Source organism: Python bivittatus, unplaced genomic scaffold (assembly GCF_059951505.1).
Source record: "Python bivittatus isolate LINGU-HERP-01145 unplaced genomic scaffold, Pbiv_v1 ctg000200_np1212, whole genome shotgun sequence".
NCBI classification, from domain to species: Eukaryota; Metazoa; Chordata; class Lepidosauria; order Squamata; family Pythonidae; genus Python; species Python bivittatus.
In genome coordinates, this window is record NW_028277040.1 from 13,187,861 (window position 1) to 13,212,867 (window position 25,007).

The 25,007-nt window shown below is 40.4% G+C and overlaps 2 protein-coding genes across 4 annotated transcripts in view; one reads left to right on the forward strand and one right to left on the reverse strand.

Annotated features, from left to right (window-relative positions):
* Positions 1 to 1,165: 1,165 nt before the first annotated feature.
* NEMP2 (nuclear envelope integral membrane protein 2) lies at positions 1,166 to 20,279 on the forward strand. 2 transcript variants are annotated; one of them, XM_088135709.1, is made up of 9 exons: positions 1,166 to 1,389; positions 2,162 to 2,311; positions 3,850 to 4,078; positions 4,196 to 4,268; positions 5,250 to 5,343; positions 6,739 to 6,853; positions 11,269 to 11,494; positions 17,483 to 17,659; positions 18,342 to 20,279. In XM_088135709.1, exons 2-9 carry the CDS (start codon positions 2,237 to 2,239, stop codon positions 18,574 to 18,576), a joined length of 1,224 nt encoding a protein of 407 aa, XP_087991835.1. In that variant the 5' UTR covers positions 1,166 to 1,389; positions 2,162 to 2,236; the 3' UTR covers positions 18,577 to 20,279. The 2 variants fall into 2 exon arrangements, with proteins under 2 accessions (XP_087991835.1, XP_087991834.1); XM_088135708.1 differs by having other exon boundaries at positions 2,162 to 2,277.
* The window catches only part of MFSD6 (major facilitator superfamily domain containing 6), a 40,220-nt gene continuing 35,481 nt past the window's right edge, over positions 20,269 to 25,007 (reverse strand). For both annotated transcript variants that reach the window (XM_088135707.1, XM_007425306.4), the window contains exon 7: positions 20,269 to 23,821. In XM_088135707.1, the coding sequence (XP_087991833.1) occupies positions 23,651 to 23,821 (171 nt within the window). In that variant the 3' untranslated portion in view covers positions 20,269 to 23,650. The remainder of the gene's footprint in view (positions 23,822 to 25,007) is intronic.

The following is a 25,007-nucleotide window of genomic DNA, read 5'->3' on the forward strand; positions in this document are numbered from 1 at the left end:
ATCATGTTTCTGATCATTTGTGATATGCACCTGTGAGTACACAATCTAGTGTTATTAAGTGTTATTAACATTAGACACCATGGTGTACAGTAGATTCAGCTCTTGGTGTTGAACCTCAATAGGAGTAGCTATTGCCTTCTTCCTCATTTCTTACCCTCTTCTGTGATCGTTCCTCTATTTAATTTGCATTTTGTTAAAAGCCTCCTGATATCCATCCGGGGGAGCAGGGAAGTGTGTGTATAGGTGTGTAGTGGCAGGCACCTAGCTCATATTCCAAACAAACCATCCTTAGTCTGGATTGATGGGCAGACAGACAGTGGCTGGAAGAGATATTTTCATTGCCTAACACAAATTCCTGTTATTTTAATTAGTATTTAATATTACTAATACTTTTATTCATAGACAGTATGAGTACAGATTGGCAACCACTAAGGATCTTCACATAAGGGAATTTCAGTCCTCCGGAAAAAAACAAACAAACTTCATTTCAGTTTTAGATAAACTGGACTGACTCAGTAAGGCTTTCCAACGCTGGGTCACTAGCAATCTTTACAGTATCATGTGCATGAGTGAAACTAACAAAAAAGACGCAGATGTTTTGCACCTTTCCCACCACCACTTTATTTATTTACAGCATTTTAATACCACCGACTCCTAAGGCTCTGGACAGTACGTAATATCCTAACATAAAAGCCATTAAAACCCAATCAGCAACTTCCCAACAAAATCCAATCCTATATTAAATGACTTTTTTTCCCCAAACACGCGGGCATTTAGTTGGGGCGAGAAGTGGCAGTGTAATAAAGAGGGTTACTTCAGACCATCATCCACCCGCACCCTGGGAACAGGAATTCGTGGGAAGGGCAGCGGCGGGGAGGAGAACCGAAGAAGGAGGCGCCCACCTTTTCTGAGCCTGCAAGGGACGCCGGCGCTGGGTGTCCTTCCGAACTAGCCCCGGCCTTTCTCCAACGGGCCCGGCGACGCTTCTTTCTCCAGCGTGCTACCTCCCACCGGCACCGCGAGCCCAGCTTCTGACTCCAGCGCGCGCCTGATCCGACCTCCTCCCCTCTCAGGGCAGAGCTGGGGAGGTTCTGATTCTCCTCCTCCTCCAGCCCCAACTAGCCGATCCCGCGCGCCGGTTCTGGCCGCCCAGGCTTCCTCGGAGCATGCATCGAAGCTCGACTCCCGCGCCTTCCTCCTCGAAGGGACTGCTTTGTTCAAAGAGTTGCAGGCGGCGCGCGGGGAAAATGTCTCCGTGCCGGGATTCCCAGGGCTCCCGCCTATTTTTGCAACTCCGGGGACAGTCTCCGGCATTGCTCCTACGGCAACTGCTCGCCATAGCGCTAATCCAGGCCGTGTGGGGTGACGTAACACTGCCTTTATTAGCAGGTAACTGGCTCGAAGCTGCTATCTGAAGTCAGTTTACTAGCCAGTAATTGCCATTGGAAACAGCGGCTTCTGAGTCCTGGAAGGGCAAGCGATCAGTCGTCTCTCAGTTCTTTCGGGCATCTAATAGTCTCTTGCCGCTGTTTCCCTGAAACATTTGGACGGCAGCAGCTTGCGAACCTGTTCGCCTGTCTGTCCTTCGGCGCTCCAGACGGGTCGGGTGGCGGCGCCCAGCAGCGTAGGCAGCGTTCTTGCGCCCGTGTCTGTCTTGGCTGTTAGGAAGGCAAAAGGTGGGCTAGGACCGCACTGGCTTTGCAGACTAGTGTACAAAATATCGGATTGCCTAGAGCAGTGTTTCTCAACCTTGGCAACTTTAAGATGTGTGGACTTCAACTCTCAGAATTCCCCAGCCAACATGCAGACAGGGAAGTTCTAAGAGTTGAAGTCCACACACACTTTAAAGCTGCTGGAGAGTAAAGAGGGAGCAAACAAGAAAGTTATGCCGCCAAACAGTTGCAGATAGGACAACAATGGCTCCAGATATATGTGGGGTGTGTTTTCCATAGGAAGAATTGGGGATTGTAGTGGTGGATTGCAGGGCTGGTATACCAAATCCATCAGATCGGGCCACAAGGAAAGGCACAGAAGGCATTTATACTTCAATATGACAGCTTGATTTGGTTTGTGACCACAATTATAAATAGTGGAAAAATGTTCAAACAACTAGCATATATATCATGATGCTGCATGATTAACCCGTTTCCTTTCTGTATAGATGATAACTGTAAACAGTTGAAGGCAATGAAAGTAACACAGAGTTCAGAATCAACTTGTTTCTGCTACATTCCAAATGGAGCAATATACTTACAAAATACTTGGTCAACTATTCAGGTATAGTCATGCTGTCGATACACTCATAAATAAAGTGAGTAAGGTTTTTCTTAGCAAAAAAAAAAAATGAAATACTTACGATGAAGAACTGTATTGAAGGGCTGGGATTGTGTGGCAGTATTAAAAAATGTCAAATGGAATGTTGCATAGGAGAACTCTGGAGAGATCAAGACATTTCTCCAGATGGCATGCCTTCCTTTCTATTGGGTGTTGAAGCTTTCATGGCATTTCTCAGATATCTCCTTTGCAAACAAAGTCTCTGTGCTACCCAAATCCCACAAAATGCTTACAGAATAGACTTTATGTACACTGAAATAATTATCAGGATTTCAGCAACAAAATCAAGAATACCTCTAATATCTGTAATCCAGGATTTTTGACGAAACAGGGTTGTTTCTATAAGCCTGTAGAAACCATAAGTTCCATTCACCGGGCAATTTCCAGTGGAAATTTAGGCATCATTTAAGCTCCTCTAATATATAATCTTGACAAAAGTCTCATTTGAACACAGGTCTGCTTTCGAGTAAATTTGCACAGGATTGCATTGTATCTACAATAAAAGCCTACACTGATTTTGTACTCAGTTAGATCCCAAGGTGTTCTCCAAACAGAATTTTCTCTTTGGGATCCCTGGTTGGGCCACACAGAGGAAAAGTTTCCACACTTTTCTCAAATGTAAGAGGATGACTGATAACTCAATCCAAAGGATATTGGCCATCTGGAAATCATTAGAGAGCTTTCTGTGTAAATTCCTTTTGGCTAAATATTGGAAAACTGAGATTTCTGATATCTGTTAACCAAAGGAATTTTTGTTTGATGTTCACTTCTGCCATTTGGATTAATGGTCTTTAGGTCAGGAGCAAGCAGTCTGGAGCCTCTCAGATGTTTGAGACTATAATTCCATAAATCTTTGCCATCAGGTTGCCTACTTCCTATTGTAAATGAAAACGGAAACTATTCCTCCTAAATAGAGAATGGGTAATGTATGGCCTTCCAGATCTTGAACTCCAGTTCTCATTGGTTCTTGTCAGCACTGATGCTAGTTAGGATCATAGATGTTGCAGTTCAGTAACATCTAGAGAGCTACATTCATCCTTGTTCTACATAAATCATGTGGCCTTACATAGGATCTGACTGAAGTCCTGGTACTCTGTGTAGAGTTATTTTTGGGAAAGCAATCTTGGGATTATTCAGACAAACATCCAGTATTTGCCTCCTGCTTTTTCTTCCCACTTATGTATGATTGAGTAAATAAACCAGAATAAATAATTTGTGTTAATTATTTACAATCAAGGCAGGATATCAAGCCAGGAATTATTGATGGCTTGCAAGCTCTGCTTGGCTTTGGAGCAACAGATCTGAGTTTCAAGTTCAAATGAGATAAGCTGTTTACTTCTAGCTTGTTCAAGTACTTGTGCAAATGGCCTGTGGCTGTATGCCTCAGGATTCCTGACTGAAAGTGTTACATAAACACAGCCAAACTTTAATGTTGTAAGAAGTGCCATTGCTACTTATTTCATAGTTCTTTTTATCTTTGAGTATATAGTGATGAATTATTGTAATTTTTTTCAGGTGTCAATAAACAGCACTGGAATATTTAAAGTAGTGTTTATCCCAGATGAACATGATTGCCAAAATTCAGAATATTTATTTGATTTTTTGAAGTGCCTGATTAACAATATTTGGCAGCCTAGTGTGTCTAATCAAACTATCATAACAGTGGACCAGTATGTTGGCAAAACATGTTTCAGGATCCAATCAACAAATAAAATACTCTACACTGTGAGTGTAGAACAAAACAGTGAGTAATATTGAGAGAAATCCATTTATAAAATATTTTTGTATTAGAAGGGTGCTTATTAAGTAAGTACATAAGTGAAACAAGTTTGGATTTCCCTTCTTTTTGTTTTTGTTCCAGTGTTGGATAGCAAGCTCATTCTGTTATTTGTTGCTGGTGTACTTCTTTTTCATTTTGCCTATAACCTGAGTAGGTAAGTGCTAGCTTTACTGGAATCTGTCAATTACATGAACTTGCTAATTTTGAAAATAAAAATGGGTTGCAAGTCTGCAAACATAAGAAATCACATTGATTTCAGCAAGACTTGAGGTAAGTTACCATGGGTAGAGCTGCAGTCCTTTCCTTTCACTCTTTAAAGAGTGTATTTATGTAGATGTATTGTCTAAAACAGTGATCACTAAGTGGATGGAATAAATAAACTTAAAGGCACATACCAAGGAATAAATTGAGTGACTATAGTGGGGCTGAGTAAACATGCATAGGATTGCACTACTAAAATGCAATGCCATGGCCTCTGGAATCTATCATCAAGGCTGTAGAAGTTTTAGACTCTTCTCTGAATGGGAAGAGAAACATATACTTTCAGTAGGGAGATCTGATCTTGGATGCTCTCTCCTGTATCTGTCATGCCCTTAACTCTCTGACACTGATTGAAGCAAAAAAGGGCTGATGAAGTGGGCATTATCTAGGTGGGCCTAGAAACCCAGCCACAGAACAAATTTTGCATGGCCTGGAGTACGCCCCCTATGGATAGGTGTTGCATATACAACCTCTATACAATAAATGAGGTCACATATATGAAACTCTTAAAAAAACAGTTGGATGGAGTTGGCAGTAGTTGGCTTAGCCATGATGTATTTAGCAAACCAGATTGAATTCACCCATCACACTAAGATATAAACCATGAGATACAAACCAGAAAGGCTGGATTTACACATCAGGGTAACTTAAAACTGAACCAACCACATTATAGCTTAACACAGTGTGTGAATCCAGGCAATGTGAGGGCAGGGCATTCTCATGTTATGTTAATTGCAAGATAGGGGGGTGCTGTGTAAGTAAGTGAAATAGTCTATAGAATTTAAATAAAGCTGTATCTTTGCTTTTCTGCTTGCTTGAATGTGTTTTCCATGTGCAAAAGATTTACTAGCATTTATGTGTTCTTCCCAAACAGAAGCCACATCTTCTATTATTGTGCTGGGATAGCATTTGGTGTTCTCACACCTCTAGTCTTTCTCGTTTTGATGCTTAAAAGGTTTATTCCCAAGGTAGGTTTATTACATTAACATAAAGACAGCCAACTATTTGACGCTTGCCCAATGTTAACTGAGCTTTTAGTTCTGTGGGTGAATCAAAGGCAACCAAAGTGGTTTTAGCATGGAATAAATAATTCAGCAGCCAGCCAGTAGCATGATCACTAACTGGTAAAGCAGAAGAATAAAACCTTGATGTTACTGCAACTTGGGGTAAATAGTTTTGAATTCAGTGTTTTCTATAGAGACAGAGTCAACTGGGTATTGTATTTTTGGACAAGATTTCACTGTGGGAGACCCAAAAATCATAAGATAGGTAACAGCGTGGGCAAAGCATTCTGGTATTCTCTGTCTATAAACAAAGTAAATGTATTCAATAAAACAGGGTTGGATCCAGCTTCTTTTTCTCTACTGGAAGTATTCCTGAAGTAGAGTTCTATTTAGAATGTTCTGCTGGTGGAAAGAGATTATTGTTCTTTGGCAATCCTTCTTTCCTCAGGAGCTCCCTGGTGCTACCTCTTCCCATTATTCTAGAGGCCCCTTAACCCTTCAGAGCATGTTTTCTGAAGACATAGTGAGCTGCAATAGAAGGAAGGAATCACTGAAAATTATCACTGGATCTAACCCAGCAATTTTTGCTGGATCTAACCCAATAACTCTCTCATCAATAGAAGATAATATGTGTAGCTCAAGGTTGAACTGTGGAGTCCTTGGGGTTCTCTGAGCTTGGTTGTTTGCTTGCAAATGTTTCGTTGTTACCTAGCCAGGTAATGAAACGTTTGCAAGAAAACAACCAAGCTCAGAGAACCCCAAGGACTCCATAACTCTCTCATCTTCGACCATAAACCAGAAGAGTTGGCTTTGCTTTCCATGTCAGTGAAACAATAGTAAAGCAAGAAATACCAGTCCTTAAAATTCTTTATTGAAAATACCATGTTTTGTTCAGTTTTTTGCTTGCTTTTGCTCTATATAGATTTAGACCCGAAGTCATATTTCTACAGCCTTTCATGGCTCTACTAAGTTTTTCTCAAGCAGCAATATAAAAGCTTCCCACCCATATACTGTATAGACAATCCTCCCCAGTGCCCATTATATGTTCATCGGAGGAAAGGCATGTGCTGTTCGGGTGGTGGTGTAGCCTTCCTATCTTTATTTTCATTGTTTGTGCTAATTGTACTGAAAATGAGTACCCGTGAGGATGAGGGGTATGCTTGGGCTTTTGCTAGAAGACCCTTTTGACTTTTAAATTCCAAAAATGAAATTATCATTAAGTTTGTCTGGCTGTGAGTTTTTCAATTTGGACTTGCTTCAGCTTGACTTGGGCGATTTCACTAACACCAGTTTTGTATATCTACGTGGACAAACGTGCACCATATTCAAATGTCATTCCTCTTTTCTTTTCCCTTCTAGCTCAGTACCTTCTGGATTTTAATGAGTGGGTGCTGGTTCTCTTCTCTGTATATGTTTTATGTTTCAAAAGAAAAACTGAAATGGATGTGGAACAATTCTACATATTATATACTGGGTATGAGAATTAATAACAGTATAAGAGACTTTGAAAATGAACACTACCTTCTTTTGCAGTTACAGCTCTCTTCATTCCTAAAATGGAAAGCTTGTCAAATAAAGTGCACTGTCTCCCAAAGGTTGCAGACTCAGACTAACTGTATCCACATTAGACATTCCTATTATACTTACAAGTAGTCTTGGTTGCATCCCTGATGAATCTTACTTGGTTATATTTGAATGACAGAAAGACTACTCTGAGAACCTTTGAAAAGTGAGATTTTATTTTATTTTATTTTCCCAGAGGCTCTGGGGTACAGCAGCCTTTCATTATTTGGATGTAAAAAAAGCTGTCTGTTCCCTGGGTGGGAAAGATGACATTTCAGATAGAGACCTCCACCTGCAAAATACGCTGTCCAGCAGCTTCAAGCGCTAAGGCATATTACACGTGGGATAATGTGAAACACTCTTTACGCAGTGGCTTTTAATACATGATAAATCATCACTCAGTGTTTAGTCATTGCTGGTTGTGTTTGTTCATAGGACTAAACCAGGTTTTATAATTTTTTTGTATCTTACTGGCCTGGCTGTTTCATAATGCTAAGCCACTAGGGGTGGATTCACATATCCATATGCTAGATTGGCCTTATGTGTGAACTAAATAACTCAGTAAGATACGCTTGTTCGACCACTGCCATGTAGCTGCAATTGCACACTCTCCTGCTTTAAAGTCCTCTTTAGCAAATATTATGAGACTTTGTTGTTGTTGTTGTTGTTCAGTCGTTAAGTCGTGTCCGACTCTTCGTGACCCCATGAACCATATTGCGCCAGGCCTTCCTGTCCTTCACTGCCTCCCTGAGTTTGCTCAGTTTCATGCTCATTGCTTCAGTGATGCTATCTAACCATCTCATCCTCTGCCGTCCTCTTCTCCTTTTGCCTTCAATCTTTCCCAGCATCAGGGTCTTTTCCAAAGACTCCTCTCTTCGCATTAGGTGACCAAAGTATCTGAGCTTGAGCTTCATTATCAGTCCTTCCAATGAGCAATCAGGGTTGATTTCCTTTAGGATTGACTGGTTTGACCTCCTAGCAGTCCAGGGGACTCTTAAGAGTCTTCTCCAGCACCACAGTTCAAAGGCATCAATTCTTCGGCGCTCAGCCTTCTTTATGGTCCAGCTCTCACAGCCATACATTACTACTGGAAAAACCATAGCTTTGACTTTGCAGATCTTTGTCGGCAAGGTGACGTCTCTGCTTTTTAATATGCTATCTAGGCTTGCCATAGCTTTCCTCCCAAGGAGCAAGCGTCTTTTAATTTCATGGCTGCAGTCTCCGTCTGCGGTGATCTTGGAGCCCAAATAAATGAAGTCTGTTACTGCTTCCATTTCTACCCCTTCTATTTGCCAGGAATTGATGGGTCCAGATGCCATGATCTTAGTTTTTTTAATGTTGAGTTTCAAGCCAGCTTTCGCACTCTCCTCTTTCACCCTCATCAAGAGGCTCTTTAGTTCTTCACTTTCTGCCATTAGGGTGGTATCGTCTGCATATCTGAGGTTATTGATGATTCTCCCTGCAATCTTAATTCCGGCTTGTGATTCTTCCAGCCTGGCATTTCTCATGATGTACTCTGCATATAGGTTAAATAAGCAGGGTGACAGTATACAGCCTTGTCGTACTCCTTTCCCTATTTTGAACCAATCGGTTGTTCCATGACTGGTTCTAACTGTTGCTTCTTGGCCCGCATACAGATTTCTCAGGAGACAGGTAAGATGGTCTGGTACCCCCATCTCTTTAAGAATTTGCCACAGTTTGTTGTGATCCACACAATCGAAGGCTTTTGCATAGTCAATGAAGCAGAAGTAGATGTTTTTCTGGAACTCTCGTGCTTTCTCCATGATCCAGCGAATGTTGGCAATTTGATCTCTAGTTCCTCTGCCTCTTCAAAACCCAGCTTGTACATCCGGTAGTTCTCGGTTCATGTACTGCTGAAGCCTAGCTTGTAGGATTTTGAGCATAACCTTGCTAGCATGTGAAATGAGTGCAATTGTGCGATAGTTTGAGCATTCTTTGGCATTGCCCCTCTTTGGAATTGGAACGTAAACTGGCCTTTTCCAATCCCGTGGCCACTGTTGCGTTTTCCAAACTTGCTGGCATATTGAGTGCAGCACTTTAACAGCATCATCTTTTAGTATTTTAAATAACTCAGCTGGAATACTATCATCTCCACTAGCTTTGTTGTTAGCAATGCTTTCTAAGGCCCACTTGACTTCACTCTCTAGGATGTCTGGCTCAAGGTCAGTGACCACACCAGCATGGAAATCAGGGACATTAAGATCTTTCTTGTATAGTTCTTCTGTGTATTCTTGCCACCTCTTCTTAATCTCTTCTGCTTCTGTTAGGTCCCTGCCTTTTTTGTCCTTTATTATGCCCATCTTTGCACTAAACGTTCCTTTGATATCTCCAATTTTCTTGAAGAGATCTCTAGTCTTCCCCATTCTATTGTTTTCCTCAATTTCTTTGCATTGTTCATTTAAGAAGGCCTTCTTATCTCTCCTTGCTATTCTCTGGAAATCTGCATTCAGTTGCTTATATCTTTCCCTTTCACCCTTGCTTTTCACATTCCTTCTTTCCACAGCTATTTGTAATGCCTCATCAGACAGCCATTTTGCTTTCTTGCATTTCTTTTCCTTGGGATGGTTTTAGTTGCTGCCTCCTGTACAATGTTACAGACCTCCGTCCATAGTTCTTCAGGCACTCTGTCTACCAAATCTAATCCTCTAAATCTATTCATCACCTTCACTGTGTACTCACAAGGAATATGATCTAAGTCATACCTGAGTGGTCTAGTGGTTTTCCCTACATTCTTCAATTTAAGCCTAAATTTTGCAGTAAGAAGCTCATGATCTGAGCCACAGTCAGCTCCTGGTCTTGTTTTTGCTGTCTGTATAGAGCTTCTCCATCTTTGACTGCAAAGTATGTAATCAATCTGGTTTCGGTATTGATCATCTGGTGATGTCCATGTGTAGAGTCGTCTCTTGTGTTGTTGGAAAAGAGTGTTTGCTATGACTAGCTTGTTCTCTTGACAGAATTCTATTAGCCTTTGCCCTGCTTCATTTTGTGCTCCAAGGCCAAACTTGCCTGTTATTCTGATTACTCCTTGACTTCCTACTTTAGCGTTCCTATCCCCTATGATGAAAAGGACATCTTTTTTTGGTGCTAGTTCTAGAAGGTGTTGTAGGTCTTCATAGAACCGGTCAACTTCAGCTTCTTCGGCATCAGTGGTTGGGGCATAGACTTGGATTACTGTGATGTTGAATGGTTTGCCTTGGATACGCACTGAGATCATTCTGTCGTTTTTGAGGTTGTACCCCATTACTGCCTTTCCCACTCTCTTATTGACTATGAGTGCAACTCCATTTCTTCTAAGGGTTTCTTGGCCACAGTAGTAGATATAATGGTCACCTGAATTAAATTCACCCATTCCCGTCCATTTCAATTCGCTGATTACCAAGATGTCGACGTTCAATCTTGTCATCTCATGTTTGACCACATCCAGCTTGGCTTGGTTCATAGATCTTACATTCCAGGTACCTATACAATATTGTTCTTTACAGCATCGGACCTTCTTTTCGCTTCCAGATACATCCACAGCTGAACGTCCTTTCGGCTTTGGCCCAGCCGCTTCACTCTTTCTGGAGCTACTTGGAAATGCCCTCCACTCTTCCCCAGTAGCATATTGGACACCTTCCGACCTGAGGGGCTCATCTTCCGGTGTCATATCTTTTAGCCTTTTAACATTGTCCATGGGGTTTTCTTGGCAAGGATACTGGAGTGGGTTGCCATTTCCTTCTCCAGTGGACCACATTTTGTCAGAACTCTCTGTCGTGACCTGTCCGTCTTGGGTGGCCCTGCACGGTATAGCTCATGGCTTCACTGAGTTACGCAAGCCCCTTCGCCACGACAAGGCAGTGATCCATGAAGGGGATTATGAGACTTACCTCTCAGTAAATAGGCATAGAGATTCATGAATTTATATATTACTCTCTTTTTTACTGGAATCTTGAGTCAGAAAGTTAAAGTGTGTCCTTGAGTATTATTTTAAATGATGCTATTGGAAAATGAGCACATTCTACCATTTGTTGAAAGGGCAGGGCAAATACATTTGCAGAGTAATTAGCCCACCTGCCCTTCACATGGGCATCACATAGCGTAACAGCAGCTTACAAATGAAAAGAACCCCCCTCCCAACGTAGAAAAAGGAAGGAGAAGAGGCAAGAATGGACTCCCAGTTAAGTTAAATATCCCTGCCAGAAGGGAATGTTACTCATCCCAATTAGCCCCAAGCGAGGGGTTAGTTGCAAGCCTGAAATCAAGTACAGTAAATGTATCGCTTTTTTATCTACTGATATTTTCATGGCTTGGTATTTTGTTTTTCAGGGTATATTCTATCAGTTGGATTAGTCTGTTTTGCTATTTGCAAGAAGCACGGACCACTCAGCAGTGAGCAAAGTATGAACCTCTTGATGTGGATGCTGCAGCTGAAAGGCTTGGTCTTAATTTATTTTGGCACTGCGATCCCACTGGTCGCCTATGCAATAATAACTGCTATGCTCTGTACAAAAATCCTGCATTATCCCCTTCAGGCATTCTGCTATGTTGGCAAGTTAGTAACCTTTCAACTATTAAATCAAAGCAAGATTCCTATCAAAATTAGATGAAGCAACTATTATTGTATAACACAGTCTCACATTCCAGGCAACTTTATACCGTCAATGAAAACCATATTGTTGTGTCGTGATTTGTCTCTGTGTAACATGTAGCGGAGCTTGCACAGTGTCAAAATGTCTGAGAAGTTGTTTGTTTCTGTTCCCAGTCAGCCGTAAGCCATTCAAAGCAAGGCTATAGGACCATCCAGCTCAAACTAAGCAGCATCACACCGTACATCTTGTCCTTGAGGATGTAATTTTTGGCATCAGTGCCGCTTTTTCTAAAAGTTATTGTCCTAGTGGATGGTTATGATCTTTTTTGAGAATGGCTAATATCACTCTACAAATAAATTGGCTATGTTTGTATGGAATGCAAAGCAGGATTTATGTTAACTATGCTTAATTAAGGAAGCAAAGAATCCTTATTCTTTGAGGATAAGCAAAAATGTCCTGGTTTGGTTTTGTCCCATTCCCTCAAGGAAGCATAGGTTGGTCTGAGAAGCAGGGCCTGTTTAGACATCTGCCTTGGGATCTCTGTAGATTGGCAAGAGGCCTAGAGAACAACACAAAAATCAAGGAAAAAACTAGGGTTCTGGGATTGGCCCTAATGATAAAGCATGATTAAAACAAGTTAGAATATGTAATGATGGTTTCTCTTTGCTTTATTACTTGTGATGCATTAAGCAGTCTGTAGTTAGGCAAAACCCTGGCTTAGCATTATGTGAAACCCAAGCTTCTGTTTTGTCATTGTTGGCACTGCCTTAAAAAAACATTGATTCCAGGGAGCTTAACAATTATCTGAGGCCACATTTACAGCCAAGAGGCAGCTTGTCCTCCCATTAATTCTGGAGGTACCATATCACAGTGGTTTCTTTGTAGGCAGAAGGTTCAGGGATCAACGTAACTCCAATTAACAACATCATTTAATAGGTCATATGAAGGAATTCTGCCAGAGACCCTGGAGAACTGCTATTGGTTAGAGTAAGAAGTACTGGGCTAGAGAAGCAAATTATGTCTTGCCCTGTATTATGAAGCAGTCTTGCCCAAGAAGCAAATTAATTTCCAGAAGCAAATTAAAACAGCATTGTTACAGAGGACCTTTTACCATGTTGACAAAACCCCACAGAAATGTTTATATTGCTACAATTATATTGTTGCCTTTTAGTTTTTGTATTATGTTGTACTGTTGTGGAATTGTTATTTTTTAATTATTTCTGTACACTGCTGAGAGTTGTATGATACAGTAATTTAGAAATCTAATAGGAAGAAAGGAAGGATCACATGGAAAAGCAATCATCCTTCATTTATGATGTTTGCTCCTTATAAATACAAACTACAAGAACTCAGTAAAATTGGGGGACCATCATCACCACCGTGAAAAAAACAACATCTGATTATGGAACCAAGACCAGTCTAATATAGGTATTCTGAGCACTGCATCTACCTAAGTAGACCCTAAGTAATCAATCTACAGGTGAAACTCGAAAAATTAGAATATCGTGCAAATGTTCATTTATGTCAGTAAGGCAACTCAAAAGGTGAAACGAATATATGAGATAGACGCATTACATGCAAAGCGAGATATGTCAAGCCTTACTTTGGTATAATTGTGATGATTATGGCGTACAGCTTATGAAAACCCCAAATTCACAATCTCAGAAAATTAGAATAGTGTGAAAAGGTTCAATATTCTAGGCTCCAAGTTTCCCACTCTAATCAGCTAATGAATCCATAACACCTGCAAAGGGTTCCTGAGCCTTTAAATGGTCTCTCAGGCTAGTTCAGTAGGAATCACAAGCATGGGAAAGACTGCTGACCTGACAGTTGTGCAGAAAACCATCATTGACACCCTCCATAAGGAGGGAAGGCCCCAAAAGGTAATTGCAAAAGAAGTTGGATGTTCCCAAAGTGCTGTATCAAAGCACATCAATAGGAGGTTATGTGGAAGGGAAAAGTGTGGTAGAAAAAGGTGCACAAGCAGCAGGGATGACCGCAGCCTGGAGTGGATTGTCAGGAAAAGGCCATTAAAAAGTGTTGGGGACTTTCACAAGGAGTGGACTGAGGCTGGAGCACCTCAGTGCATCAAGAGCCACCACACACAGACGGATCCTGGGCATGGGCTTCAAATGTCGTATTCCTCTTGTCAAGCCACTCCTGTACAACAAACGTTAGAAGCGTCTTACCTGGGCTACAGAAAAAAAGAACTGGTCTGTTGCCCAGTGGTCCAAAGTCCTCTTTTCTGATGAGAGCAACTTTTGCATCTCATTTGGGAACCAAGGACCCAGAGTCTGGAGGAAGAATGGAGAGGCACACAATGTACGATGCTTGAAGTCCAGTGTGAAGTTTCCACAGTCTGTGTTGATTTGGGGAGCCATGTCATCTGCTGGTGTTGGTCCACTGTGCTTCATTAAGTCCAGGGTCAATGCAGCCGTCTACCAGGAGATTTTGGAGCACTTCATACTTCCGCAGACGAGCTTTATGGGGATGCTGACTTCATTTTCCAGCAGGACTTGGCACCTGCCCACACTGCCAAAAGTACCAAAACCTGGTTCAATGACCATGGGATTACTGTGCTTGATTGGCTAGCAAACTCGCCTGACCTGAACCCCATAGAGAATCTATGGGGCATTGCCAAGAGAAAGATGAGGGACATGAGACCGAACAATGCAGCGGAGCTGAAGGCTGCTATTGAAGCATCCTGGTCTTCCATAACACCTCAGCAGTGCCACAGGCTGATAGCATCCATGCCACGCCGCATTGCGGCAGTCATTGCTGCAAAAGGGGCCCAAACCAAGTACTAAGTACATATGCATGCTTATACTTTGCAGAGGTCCAATATTGTTCTATTTCCAATCCTTGTGTTATTGATGTCATGTAATATTCTAATTTTCTGAGATTGTGAATTTGGGGTTTTCATAAGCTGTACGCCATAATCATCACAATTATACCAAAGTAAGGCTTGACATATCTCGCTTTGCATGTAATGCGTCTATCTCATATATTGGTTTCACCTTTTGAGTTGCCTTACTGACAAATGAACATTTGCACGATATTCTAATTTTTCGAGTTTCACCTGTAAATGAAGGTGAAGGATTTTTTGAAGTGAAGTTCATGAATACATCCATGGAAGTGAGTATGTAGGTTTCATTATGAATGATAAAGTTAAACTGGAGAGCAGAAAGGAAGAATTGTTGTCATCTAGATTTGCTAAACATTCCATTTATTCTTATGCATGCTTTACTTCAATCATATACCATTCTTAACCACCTTCAGCAACCAACTTTCAACTTCATATTATGTAAAATATTCCATAATCCAAGATTCTTATAGGAAATGGTTCAGCAGTAAGCAGAATGTAGCACAAGGATATGTGATGTCCTCTTGGTTATTTAAGGTGTGTGCGTGCATGTGCGCACATACACACACACACACACACACACACACACAGAGGCTGTTGACCAGATCCAGCAAGGCTGATCCTTTGGGATGCTGAAACCTAGCAGGATTCAGGACAATGACCAGGGGGTATACTGTGATTAAGGAGAAACATATTTTTCAAATGTAAAAAGAAAGTCAAATGAGAAATGCCATCTGACTTGCTGTACAAGTCATCATACGAATATTGATACTGGTTGTAAGCTTGTATCCTGTGGGCAGGAGTCAGTGACTGAGTCTTTTAAACTCTAAACCCAGCTCAGTAGGCTGTGCACACATGCTCAGTAAATGTCTTCATACAGTGCTGAGGAGCCACAATGAATAATAAAGGCATTTCCTGCATCTTGGATGGATGGCCTTTCTTACAGTTCATTAATAAGACTCATCTGCAGATTCCTTTCAGTTTATTGCACACACAGAAAAAGATCAGTGAACTGTGGATAGCTACTCTTTCCTAAACTGTCTACTTAAATCTCAGTGTTCTCAGGAATTCATTTCCTTTGCAAAATGCCATGTTGTACATGATTAATGCTATCATGTTTGTATGTGTTTTTGTTCTGTTAATTAGTCAAGTATAATATTGTTTTTAAACAGTCATTTAAAATATTCTCCCTCTTGAGTCTGAAAAGAGCAGAGGACTCTAAAACATGGTTTGTTATTGTTTCTGTAACACGGGCCATTGTCTGGAATATTCTGTATAGTTCTTGAGAATACTTTGCTTATAATGATAATTATAGGGCTTGATGCTTCCTGAGAATGTTATCCAAATGGTGGGTGCTATATTAAGTCCCTGGTATGTCTTTCGATACGCCTTCATTTTGACAGTGTCCCTGTTACGTCTTAAGTACAGCTGCTTTAACAAGTTTCAGAGATGAGTTGTTTGATTCCACTCTATTTAAGAAAACACATGCCAGTTCTGAGGCAGAGGCAGTATCTTTTTTTTTTTTTTAATAAAATGTTTTTAAAGTATAGTATGTATGTCAGCTGTGGCCTTGGTGTTGTTCTGATAGGTATGTTACCATCAAATGGGTTGTTTTGCTCTTTGTTTGTGAAATGCTGTGTGCAGGTAAAGGAGCAGAAAAATGCAGAAAACATTTTAATGTGTAGGATTTATGTTTGAAAGGACTGATTCTTACCCCTGATATCCTACCTAAAGTCATTTCTTTTCCCTCATATGATGTACGTGATGGAATAACACCACACTTAGACAGCCTTGCCCAGAAATGATTTCAGTGTGGATAAAAATAAGTACATGTTCTGATTCACATTAAAAACTAACTGCAGTTGCTTCCACTTAGGGCCATTTTCCATGGAATGTAATAGTGAGTCCCAGGTTTATCTGAAAATACTTTGCCAAAATGGTTAGATCTCTGCTGGAGGAAGAAAGAGAAAGCTGAGATCTTGGTACTAATTCCAGCAGTCTTTGCTGAGCATCTTCTGGATTCAATTTTCCCCCTTTTAAAAAAAAGATACTATTAATGTTACTGTACTTCCTTGCCCATATTAGAAGAGTCAATTCTGGAAAATAAGTTTGTTGTATTTGCACGATGTTCAAAGGTTGTACTTTGAATGGAAATCAGGAATACTTTGGCGTGTGTGTGCGAGTGTGTGTGTTTGGATGGAGAAAAGGTAGTCTGGAAAGTATGCAGCTCTATTCTTAGTCTATATTGTGGATATATCATTTCAGAAGTAGTAGCGTCATTAGAGATTTTTCCGACGTGGTTGTGTTCTAGTATTTGAACTACTCCTCTTAGTCTTTCCTTCAGCACATTTTAGCATTAGTGCTATAGTATACGCTACATGCAGCTAGACTTAATTTTATCACTCTTTCAGATGAAGACATATGCTAGGATGCTCTGCTATATTTGCCAGATAATTCAATATGGTCTAAATACAAATTCCTTCAAGCGGTACAGCTGTTCACTCATTAAATTATACAGTGATAGAAGGATATCTGTATTTTAGGACTTTTAGCAACAAACTCAGGAACCTGGGAAAAAAGAGATGATCAAGTGCACTTTTAGCATTTTAAATTCTAATCACAGTTATGTTTGAAATCTCATTAAAGGGTCTGCACAACTGCTTGGGTATAAAATCGGCACCTTTTCAAGAACTCAGGTTTGGCTGTGCTTGGAGAAACCTTAAGAAGGAGACCCGATTTCCAAGGCAGCAGGGTTAGAAAGTCGCTTCTTACCTTTCCCCATTGTGAAGGGTTAAAGCAAATCCTCTAATATGTCTGCTCAGAAAGAAGAGTCACTGGAATTTACTCAGGAGCAAACAACATAGCCAATAAACTCAAATTGCCTTGAATATAATGCTTTGGTTATTTTAGCTTGGTAGGGATTTTCAGTTTAGTATGCTGTAGTCAAGAGGCAAGAGCCTGCCTGCCAGATTCAAGATATTCTTTTTAAAAATGTATTCTACCCCCTTTGGGTTTCAAATCCATGCTGCATATTTGGAGTGCCAATATAATGTCTTTTCCCCTTTCTCTCTCTCTCTGTCCGGTTTAGCAAAGCTTCTCAGTATTTCCACCCAGAAAAATTGGAGACTCGTTATCTGACAGAAGATGAATATCGGGAACAAGGAGAAACAGAGACTGTGAAGGCCCTGGAGGAGCTGCGCATATTCTGTAGGAATCCCACTTTCCCCTCCTGGGTAGCTGTGGTCAAACTGCAATCCCCACAAAAGTAGGAGCATTTGTTTTTGTTATGACATTCTTTTCCATATCTTAAAGCTTCATTCAGGGTTTTAAAAAGCAAAAGCTTATTTTCCATTGGGGGCTGCACTTCCACGGGAGTCATCATCTCTGAAGGCTACATTTTATGCCTTGGTGGATGAGATTAAAGCAAGATGGGGTTGGGCCACTGTTTTTCTTCCTGACATCCCTCCCTTTTTTTCACCACATTTTCTTTCTTATATAAAAGCTGCAAAGGGTGGCTGTTAACAAGTCTTTCAAGTGGCTTGATGAGGTAGACAGCGTAATGATTAAGAGAATGAGTTGTGAGCCCAGTTCAGATTTTTCTTAGTTATGAATTCACTCAGTGGCCTGGTGAAAGCCTATTACTTTCTCAGCTTTAGTTCTGTTAGCAGAAGGATGCTAAAGCTTACCTTTTTTTTTTTAAACAGAATTGTGGCAATATAGGAAAGAAAAGCTCTAGTAGGGCAAGTGACCACTATTAAAGGACTAGCAATTGCTGCTGGTTGTCCACATTTGATTGGCCTCTCAACTAGACCCAGCATTGCTATGAGTGTTGTTGACATCGAGAATGCTATCAATTTGGGGGAGACTCTCTCTTATTGTTCTTTAAGTGTTTGGTATATTGCTTTCTTCTGCTTGGTAATCCCTCCTCCTCTTCCTCCTTTTTCCAGGTTTGCAAATTTTGTTCTAGGGTTTCCTCATGTATCTGCTGACGAAATGACAGCCCACGAGGCACAGTACGGCATCGGAGGAACCCTCCTAGAACAACAGCTTTTCCACCCAGAGACCGAGGCAGACCCAGAGCCCCAAACTGCTTCCCCTGAGGTGGAGGAGAGGAACAAAGAGGAGGGACTGAGGCTATTACAACCAAATGTCCTGCACTTCCACAGTAGAGAGTTCCTTTGAGCCACTGCTCAGGCCAGCAAAAAACATGTAACAACATCTGCTCTTTAAACTGTAGAGGGCAGTCAAGACTTTTTGAAGGACTTAACATGACTTCATTGGCTTCCAGGAAGCAGTTCAGTTTGCAAACCCATCATGACTCAGGTTATGTAAGGAGAGAATCCAGGCACATCTAAAAGATACTGGATTTAGCCAACGGCTCTACTTAGAGCAACAATTTGCTTACAGTTTGAAGAGGCGGTTTTTGGAGGACAGGGGCAAGGAATTCCCTTCAGTTGCTCTGCCAATTTACAAGGTTCACTTTACAGCAGTGTCTTTTATTTGCCTGATCATCAGTTTCTGAGTTTGCGCATTAAACCATGGTGTGCTTAACTCTCATTTGCTGAGTTCATGCAACATATTAAGCCATAATCTTTGGTTTGAAAACCATAATGGCTGCATGCTAAACCCAACCCAAACCAACCACATTGCTTGAGACAATCCAGTATAGACAACTGGTGGTGTGAGAATGAGCTGAGAAGTTAAAGTCACTTGTGATTAACCACTTTACGTTAATGACTTCTCTGCAGTAATTGGGATATGTTGGAGTTGTTTTGTTTTAGTATCATTTGCAAATAAACTGAGGGTTCTAGATGTTACATTTACCACAGAGCACTCATCTTTACAAGAAGAGCCAAGGGAAATCTTGGAGGGTAGTAGTAATAAGAATCATCATAATTTATTAAATTTATATGCCACCCAACTCACAGTGACTCTGGGACCAGTAGCACAAGTAGGACAGAACTAGTGACTAGTGTTTATTCCTGTGCACATGGAGTCCTAAATCCCAGTCAGGATCATTCTCCAAACCTTCCAAGTCCACAAGGGTGATTCATACTGCTCCCACCTTTCTGACTTTCTGCAAGACCTTTTGATTAGCTATTGGTTGTTTGGCTTTTGGTCTTTGGTCACCTTTTTTTTCTTCTTGATATATTTTGGGGTTTTTTTTTCCTGCAAGCCACCCAGAGTCACCATGGAGCCAAGCAGCCTTGAAATTGAAATAGTAAACACATAAATTAACAGGAGAAAGGCTTAGAAGCACAAATCTGCAAGGAAAGACAGTTGAGAGTTACTTTGGCTTCCAACCAGCTGGTTTAGGATGGAGGACTAAATCTTAGCTCTTGTTTAGTTTGGAAGAAGCTTTTTCTTGTGGGGCAACAGGCTACCAAAGGAACCATAGGTTATTGAGACTGATGTTCCTTACATCACATCCTGATTCCTTTCTACTAGGTAGGTATACTATGATTTCCATAGCATTCAGGATTTGGGATGCAGAATCTTAGTCTCTAGTCCTCAAACCTGAAACAATTCACCTGAATGTGTGTGCACTTAACATGATCCTAGAAACATGGAGGGAGAACCAAGGAGATCCTGTTCTTTAGTACACTTCATTATTAGTCTAGTTTGCTGTATGTAATCATGATCTCTCAGATTAACCTATCTCACTGGATTGTTGTGAAGATTTTAAAAAACGGAGAGACATAATCTTATGCCTTGAAATTTTAAAAGAAAGGTGAGGTACAAATGTACATAACAACAGAATGTATATTGTGTAAATTAGTGGATTACTGACAAAATGCACTGTGAAATTAGAAGGGAACTGTTTGGATTTTTTAAATCCCAACTTATTTGGAATATTCAATTTCAAATAAAATAAGCCATTGTATATAGAACATGCATTCAAATTTATTAATAAAGTATCTTAATTCCTGCACAAAGCCCACAGGATACCCGGCAAGGAGCATCTGATAGTGCTAAATATGGAGATCTTTGCTGATAATATTGATGGGATGTGCTCCCTGTTGCTCAATACCCAGGTTCAAATTCTTTCTATGAACCCCTTGACGCCAAGGATTATGTGCAAAATTAAAATTAGGGATATAATTAACATCCTCCAGGCAAGGAAGAAGAAAGGTAGGGGGAACAGTTAAATTCATCCTTTGAAAGCTAGTTTTGGACTAGTCAGACTATCCTCAATCAGTACTTAACTGCACTTACAAGGAACTTTTATGCTTCATGTGCCAGCAAATGAGAATTGTTAGATTAGAGTAGGGAACAGTTTGATTGCACCCTAGGTGCCAGAGAAGAAAATGCCGCCTTGTCACATAAGCTGGGAGTGCCAAGCCAAGCTTGGTTAATCTCAGAACCTAAAACAGCTGGCACTTGGCTTGTACTTAGATAAGAGACCTCAAGGACATCCCAGGGCTGCAAGAAAGCAACCTCAAAGAAGGCAGTGACAAGTCACCTAGTTACCAGGAAGCAAGCTCAATTCAGGGAGGTTATCAAGAGTAATTGTTTGCGGGGTAAGTGTCATCATAACCATCTTAGAGCCATGATGGTTATGCCATCTAAAGGTGCCCTTACAGCACCTTTGCTCAACCTTGAGGCTGCAATTTCCAACATGAGTATTATTGGGTTGGAGGCTTGCTGGTAATTTACAGAGCTCAGCTGTGTAATCACTTGCAAAAAGTTGAAGGTGAATCTTTTTTCTTTACCTTCAGCAGGAGACTAGCATAAGCTTCCCTCAGCATTGAGTCCCTTATTACATCTAGGCATGTCACAGGCGCGCTGAATACCTGGCTTCATCCAACGCCTGAATGAGCTGAGTCACCCATTTGCTCCTTCTGCAAATAGAGCAGTCAGATTAGATGATAAAGTCTTGCTAATATTGCTTTTCACCCTGTACTCCTTAAAGGTCACAGCCCTACTCAGAGCCATTAGCTGGAGGAAAGAGGTATGACTGGTGAGCTGGGAATGAGGGAAGCCCTTTATGAGTAATAACTATCTCATAACTACTCTGATAAAAGCACAACGTATTTAGTAAATGGAGAAGCTTGCTAATCTGCTCCTCCCATGGCATTTTATGTTTTTAACAGGACATGACATTTTTTGACATATACGTGAAATTTTATTTATCTCACTACATTTTAACAACTTCACAAATATGAGAGCTGACTACAGCCCCGTTGCCCACTTACAAGGAAGGAACCAGTTTGACAGCAGGTTGGACATGTAAACATAATGTGTAAGTTCAATGCCTCACAACTCAGGTATCCAACATTAACGGTTATTACCACAGCATTTACCACATAGAGTTCAGATAAGTTCATCTAAAGGATTCATTTCTTTTTTAAATAACCATTTTCAGTCTACTGTGTTTTTTAAAAAATTCCTTTCCTTCCCTCCCTCTGCAATATAAACATATAATAAATAGATTTCTGATTTTTTTTTTTAAAGGACACTTAAACAAGTCAAGAGAAATTTACAGTACATTTAAGTCGAAGTGCAAAAAATAGCTAGTAACTACTTGCCAGTATTTGGTCCCATGTACAGATTCTGTTAGAGTCCCTTAAGGCTTATGTAAGGAGAATACCCTTAACATCTATCTTAAGGTATTCTATTTTCTGCATTCAAAATCAAGTGAATCTAAAATCTAATTCTATGAACTACACCAGCCCCTGGGGCATAAATGGCATCCGATTGGCTGCCAGAAGCCAAAACCATCTGGGCAAAACTGCGCATGAATGGGAATCCCCCAATGGAAGGCTGAACTCGACATATGCTTGAAGCCTAAGCACGACAAACTTGAATCTAACATTTTCCCTCAGCTATAATTACAAAGCATGTAAGGGAACTGGGTCCAATTAGGTGAAATGTAAAACGCCAACCTGAATCTGCCAATGTCTTGACAAACTAGCGTTAAGACAACATGATCAATATTCTCTCCATTTTTCTCCTCTTCCAACTGCTTTTATATTAACAATGTTTTCTTTTCCTAATCTACAATAATTAGGATTCATACCCTTTCCCAGTCCACAGGCACTTTAAATATATACTATAAAGTTTTATTCCCTTCCCCCTTAAATAAGCATATTCTATCATAAAATAAATTATATCGGCCCTGCTAAGAAAAATTCTCAAGCAGCAGCTGATATATATATACCTGCTGCTGAACAGACTACAGACATCAGTTATGGGAAGTGCTGTCACTATCCCCACTCCAAAAAAGTAATAAAGCTAGCCATTTCTGATCTTTTGTTGTTGTTGTGTTGTTATACAAGTTGGGTAGGAACTTCAAGTCTCAGATCTGCCTGGAGGAAGGAGTGCTGCTCCCAATCACACACCAGAGAGGCAAAAAAGAAAATCCACATAGACTGTTTCTGTGGGAAAAGTCCCTGTTCAGTGATTAGGGCAAATCCATCCCATATAAAACCATTAGTACCTTCCAACTGTATGATCACAGTCCAGGTCTTTAAGCCCAACACCACATATCCCAACCCATATCCTTGTTCTTGAAGGGCTATGGGCAACTACATTTTTCTGTTCTGGTTCTTTCTAAAATGCCCTTACTGGTGCTCTATGGCCTGGCCATAGCAGCATAAATGCAACTTGTCTGGTTAGAAAGGCTTCAACAGATGTTTTGTGTAGAACTTTACCAGCCAAAAGCTCTGCAACATCTCTGAAAAGTCTTTACAAAAGACAGAATTCTATGTGGCTCCTTCCTTCATTTCAATATTTAACTACTGTATTTTCTCTGAAGCTTCAGTAGGTTATGCAACTCTTCTAGGGAAGCCACTGCATCTCATAATAAACAAACACCAGCTGGGAAAAATTGCTGAATTCTTCTCTTCCCTTCCCCTAATATTGAATTAAAATGTTAACTGCATTAAGCAAGAGGAAATGGAACTGAATGGGGTTTTTTTGTTTGTGAAAATTAATTACAATCCAGAAAATTATCAAGACAATCAGATGTGTTTGTTTACAACACTTCCATTCAGGTGGAAAAAAAAACCTCAGATGAAATAGCGCGCTCCTTTGCTAGTTATTAATTCAGCCGCTTCTGCTTAGCCTTCTGAATTGTTCCTGCACCAGGCCTGTCAGGTTTTGTCACAGAAAAGGCATTAAATATTTTAAAAGCTTTGGCTGCATCAGATTACTATTGCCAAGAGGAAGGGAGTTGAGGTCTCAAACTCCCACGTCAGCCTTTTTCTGATTGCAACAGCAGCGTTCAGCGTTGTGAGCTGGATTCAACAAAGTCCTATTCATGCTCTGCCTCAGGAGACTGAGCTCTGCTCTCTGAATGAACTGGGCAGTCCAAACTGGGGTGGGTTTCAAGAGTAGCTGTAGGTACTGAAGGTTCTACCACTGTACCATCATGTCTTTGATCCAGAGGGCTATCTGGTGTGGAATCATGATTACTGGTGGCATTCTAGGAAACAGGGAGGAAAAACCACAAGTTAACAACTGGTTGTGTGGATTTGTTCAGAAAGTACACATAGTCTATCATTCCTGGTAAGCCATGGTAGCTTCCCTCTTAACAAGGATCACAAAATCATATTCACAGCACAGCGCACAAACATTCAAGCAAGAGCAAAAGCCATCATATGCAGGTAATACATCAATAAACTTACCTGTCCTATATTTTCCTAACTGCTCTTCCACAAGCAGCATGTAGAAAAAAGACTTAATGTATTTTAAGACAAAAGATAATAGTAATAAAAATGAAATTTTGCATAGGCAAGAAACAACATTCCTCATAGCTTAACACATTTCATGCTTCTCTTTATGGAGCTGCACATATTTTCCCTCGTATACTTTCTATGTAATAGTTTCTATTAGAATGTCAGCAGTGTGCTATTTTGGGAGAAGAACTATGAATATTTCAGCAGACAAAGAAGTAGGTTATCACAAAAGGTGGTAGGACAAGAAAAACATAGCTACATTTTGTAATAACTGAAAGAATGTATTGTAAAAAATTCTTCTCCAAGCTATGCAAATAAAAATGGTAAATAACTAGATTAACTTTATATCCTGTGTACAAACCAAGTAATATAAGAAAGCAAGCTTATCTGTTCAGATCTCTTTGCCAGATTGAGCATTTTAGCTGCAAAACAGTGAAGTTTTGCTTACCACAACCAAGCCAAGGCACAGGATGAGATACTACTTCTGTAGGTCTGAGATAGCAGTGAATTGACTGTGCAAAAATATTAATGTCAACAGCCTCTTTTTTCCTTGATGTTTTAAAGAGGTGCTGATTCTTCTTGGCACCCAGTGAGAATTAGAACTAGTTAAATGTTACCTAATTTTTTTTATGCAAAACCAAAGTTACCATATGATAATTCCAACAAGTAGAATAAATGTTTCTAAGCATATGATGAAAAAGAATTTTAAAAACTCCAGGGTCCAATTTCTAAAGAGCAGCCAAGTTAATAGGTCTCAAACGGTGTTCCATGGCACCCTAGTGTTTCATGAGAACTTAATGGGGTTCCATGAGAGACTAAGGGGGGAAAAGAGTTCACTTGAACACAGCTTTGCCTCTTAATCAGGGGTTCTAGGATTTTTTTTTAACTAACAGATTCTGCAGCTTGAGAAGGTTTGACTACACATATATTCCA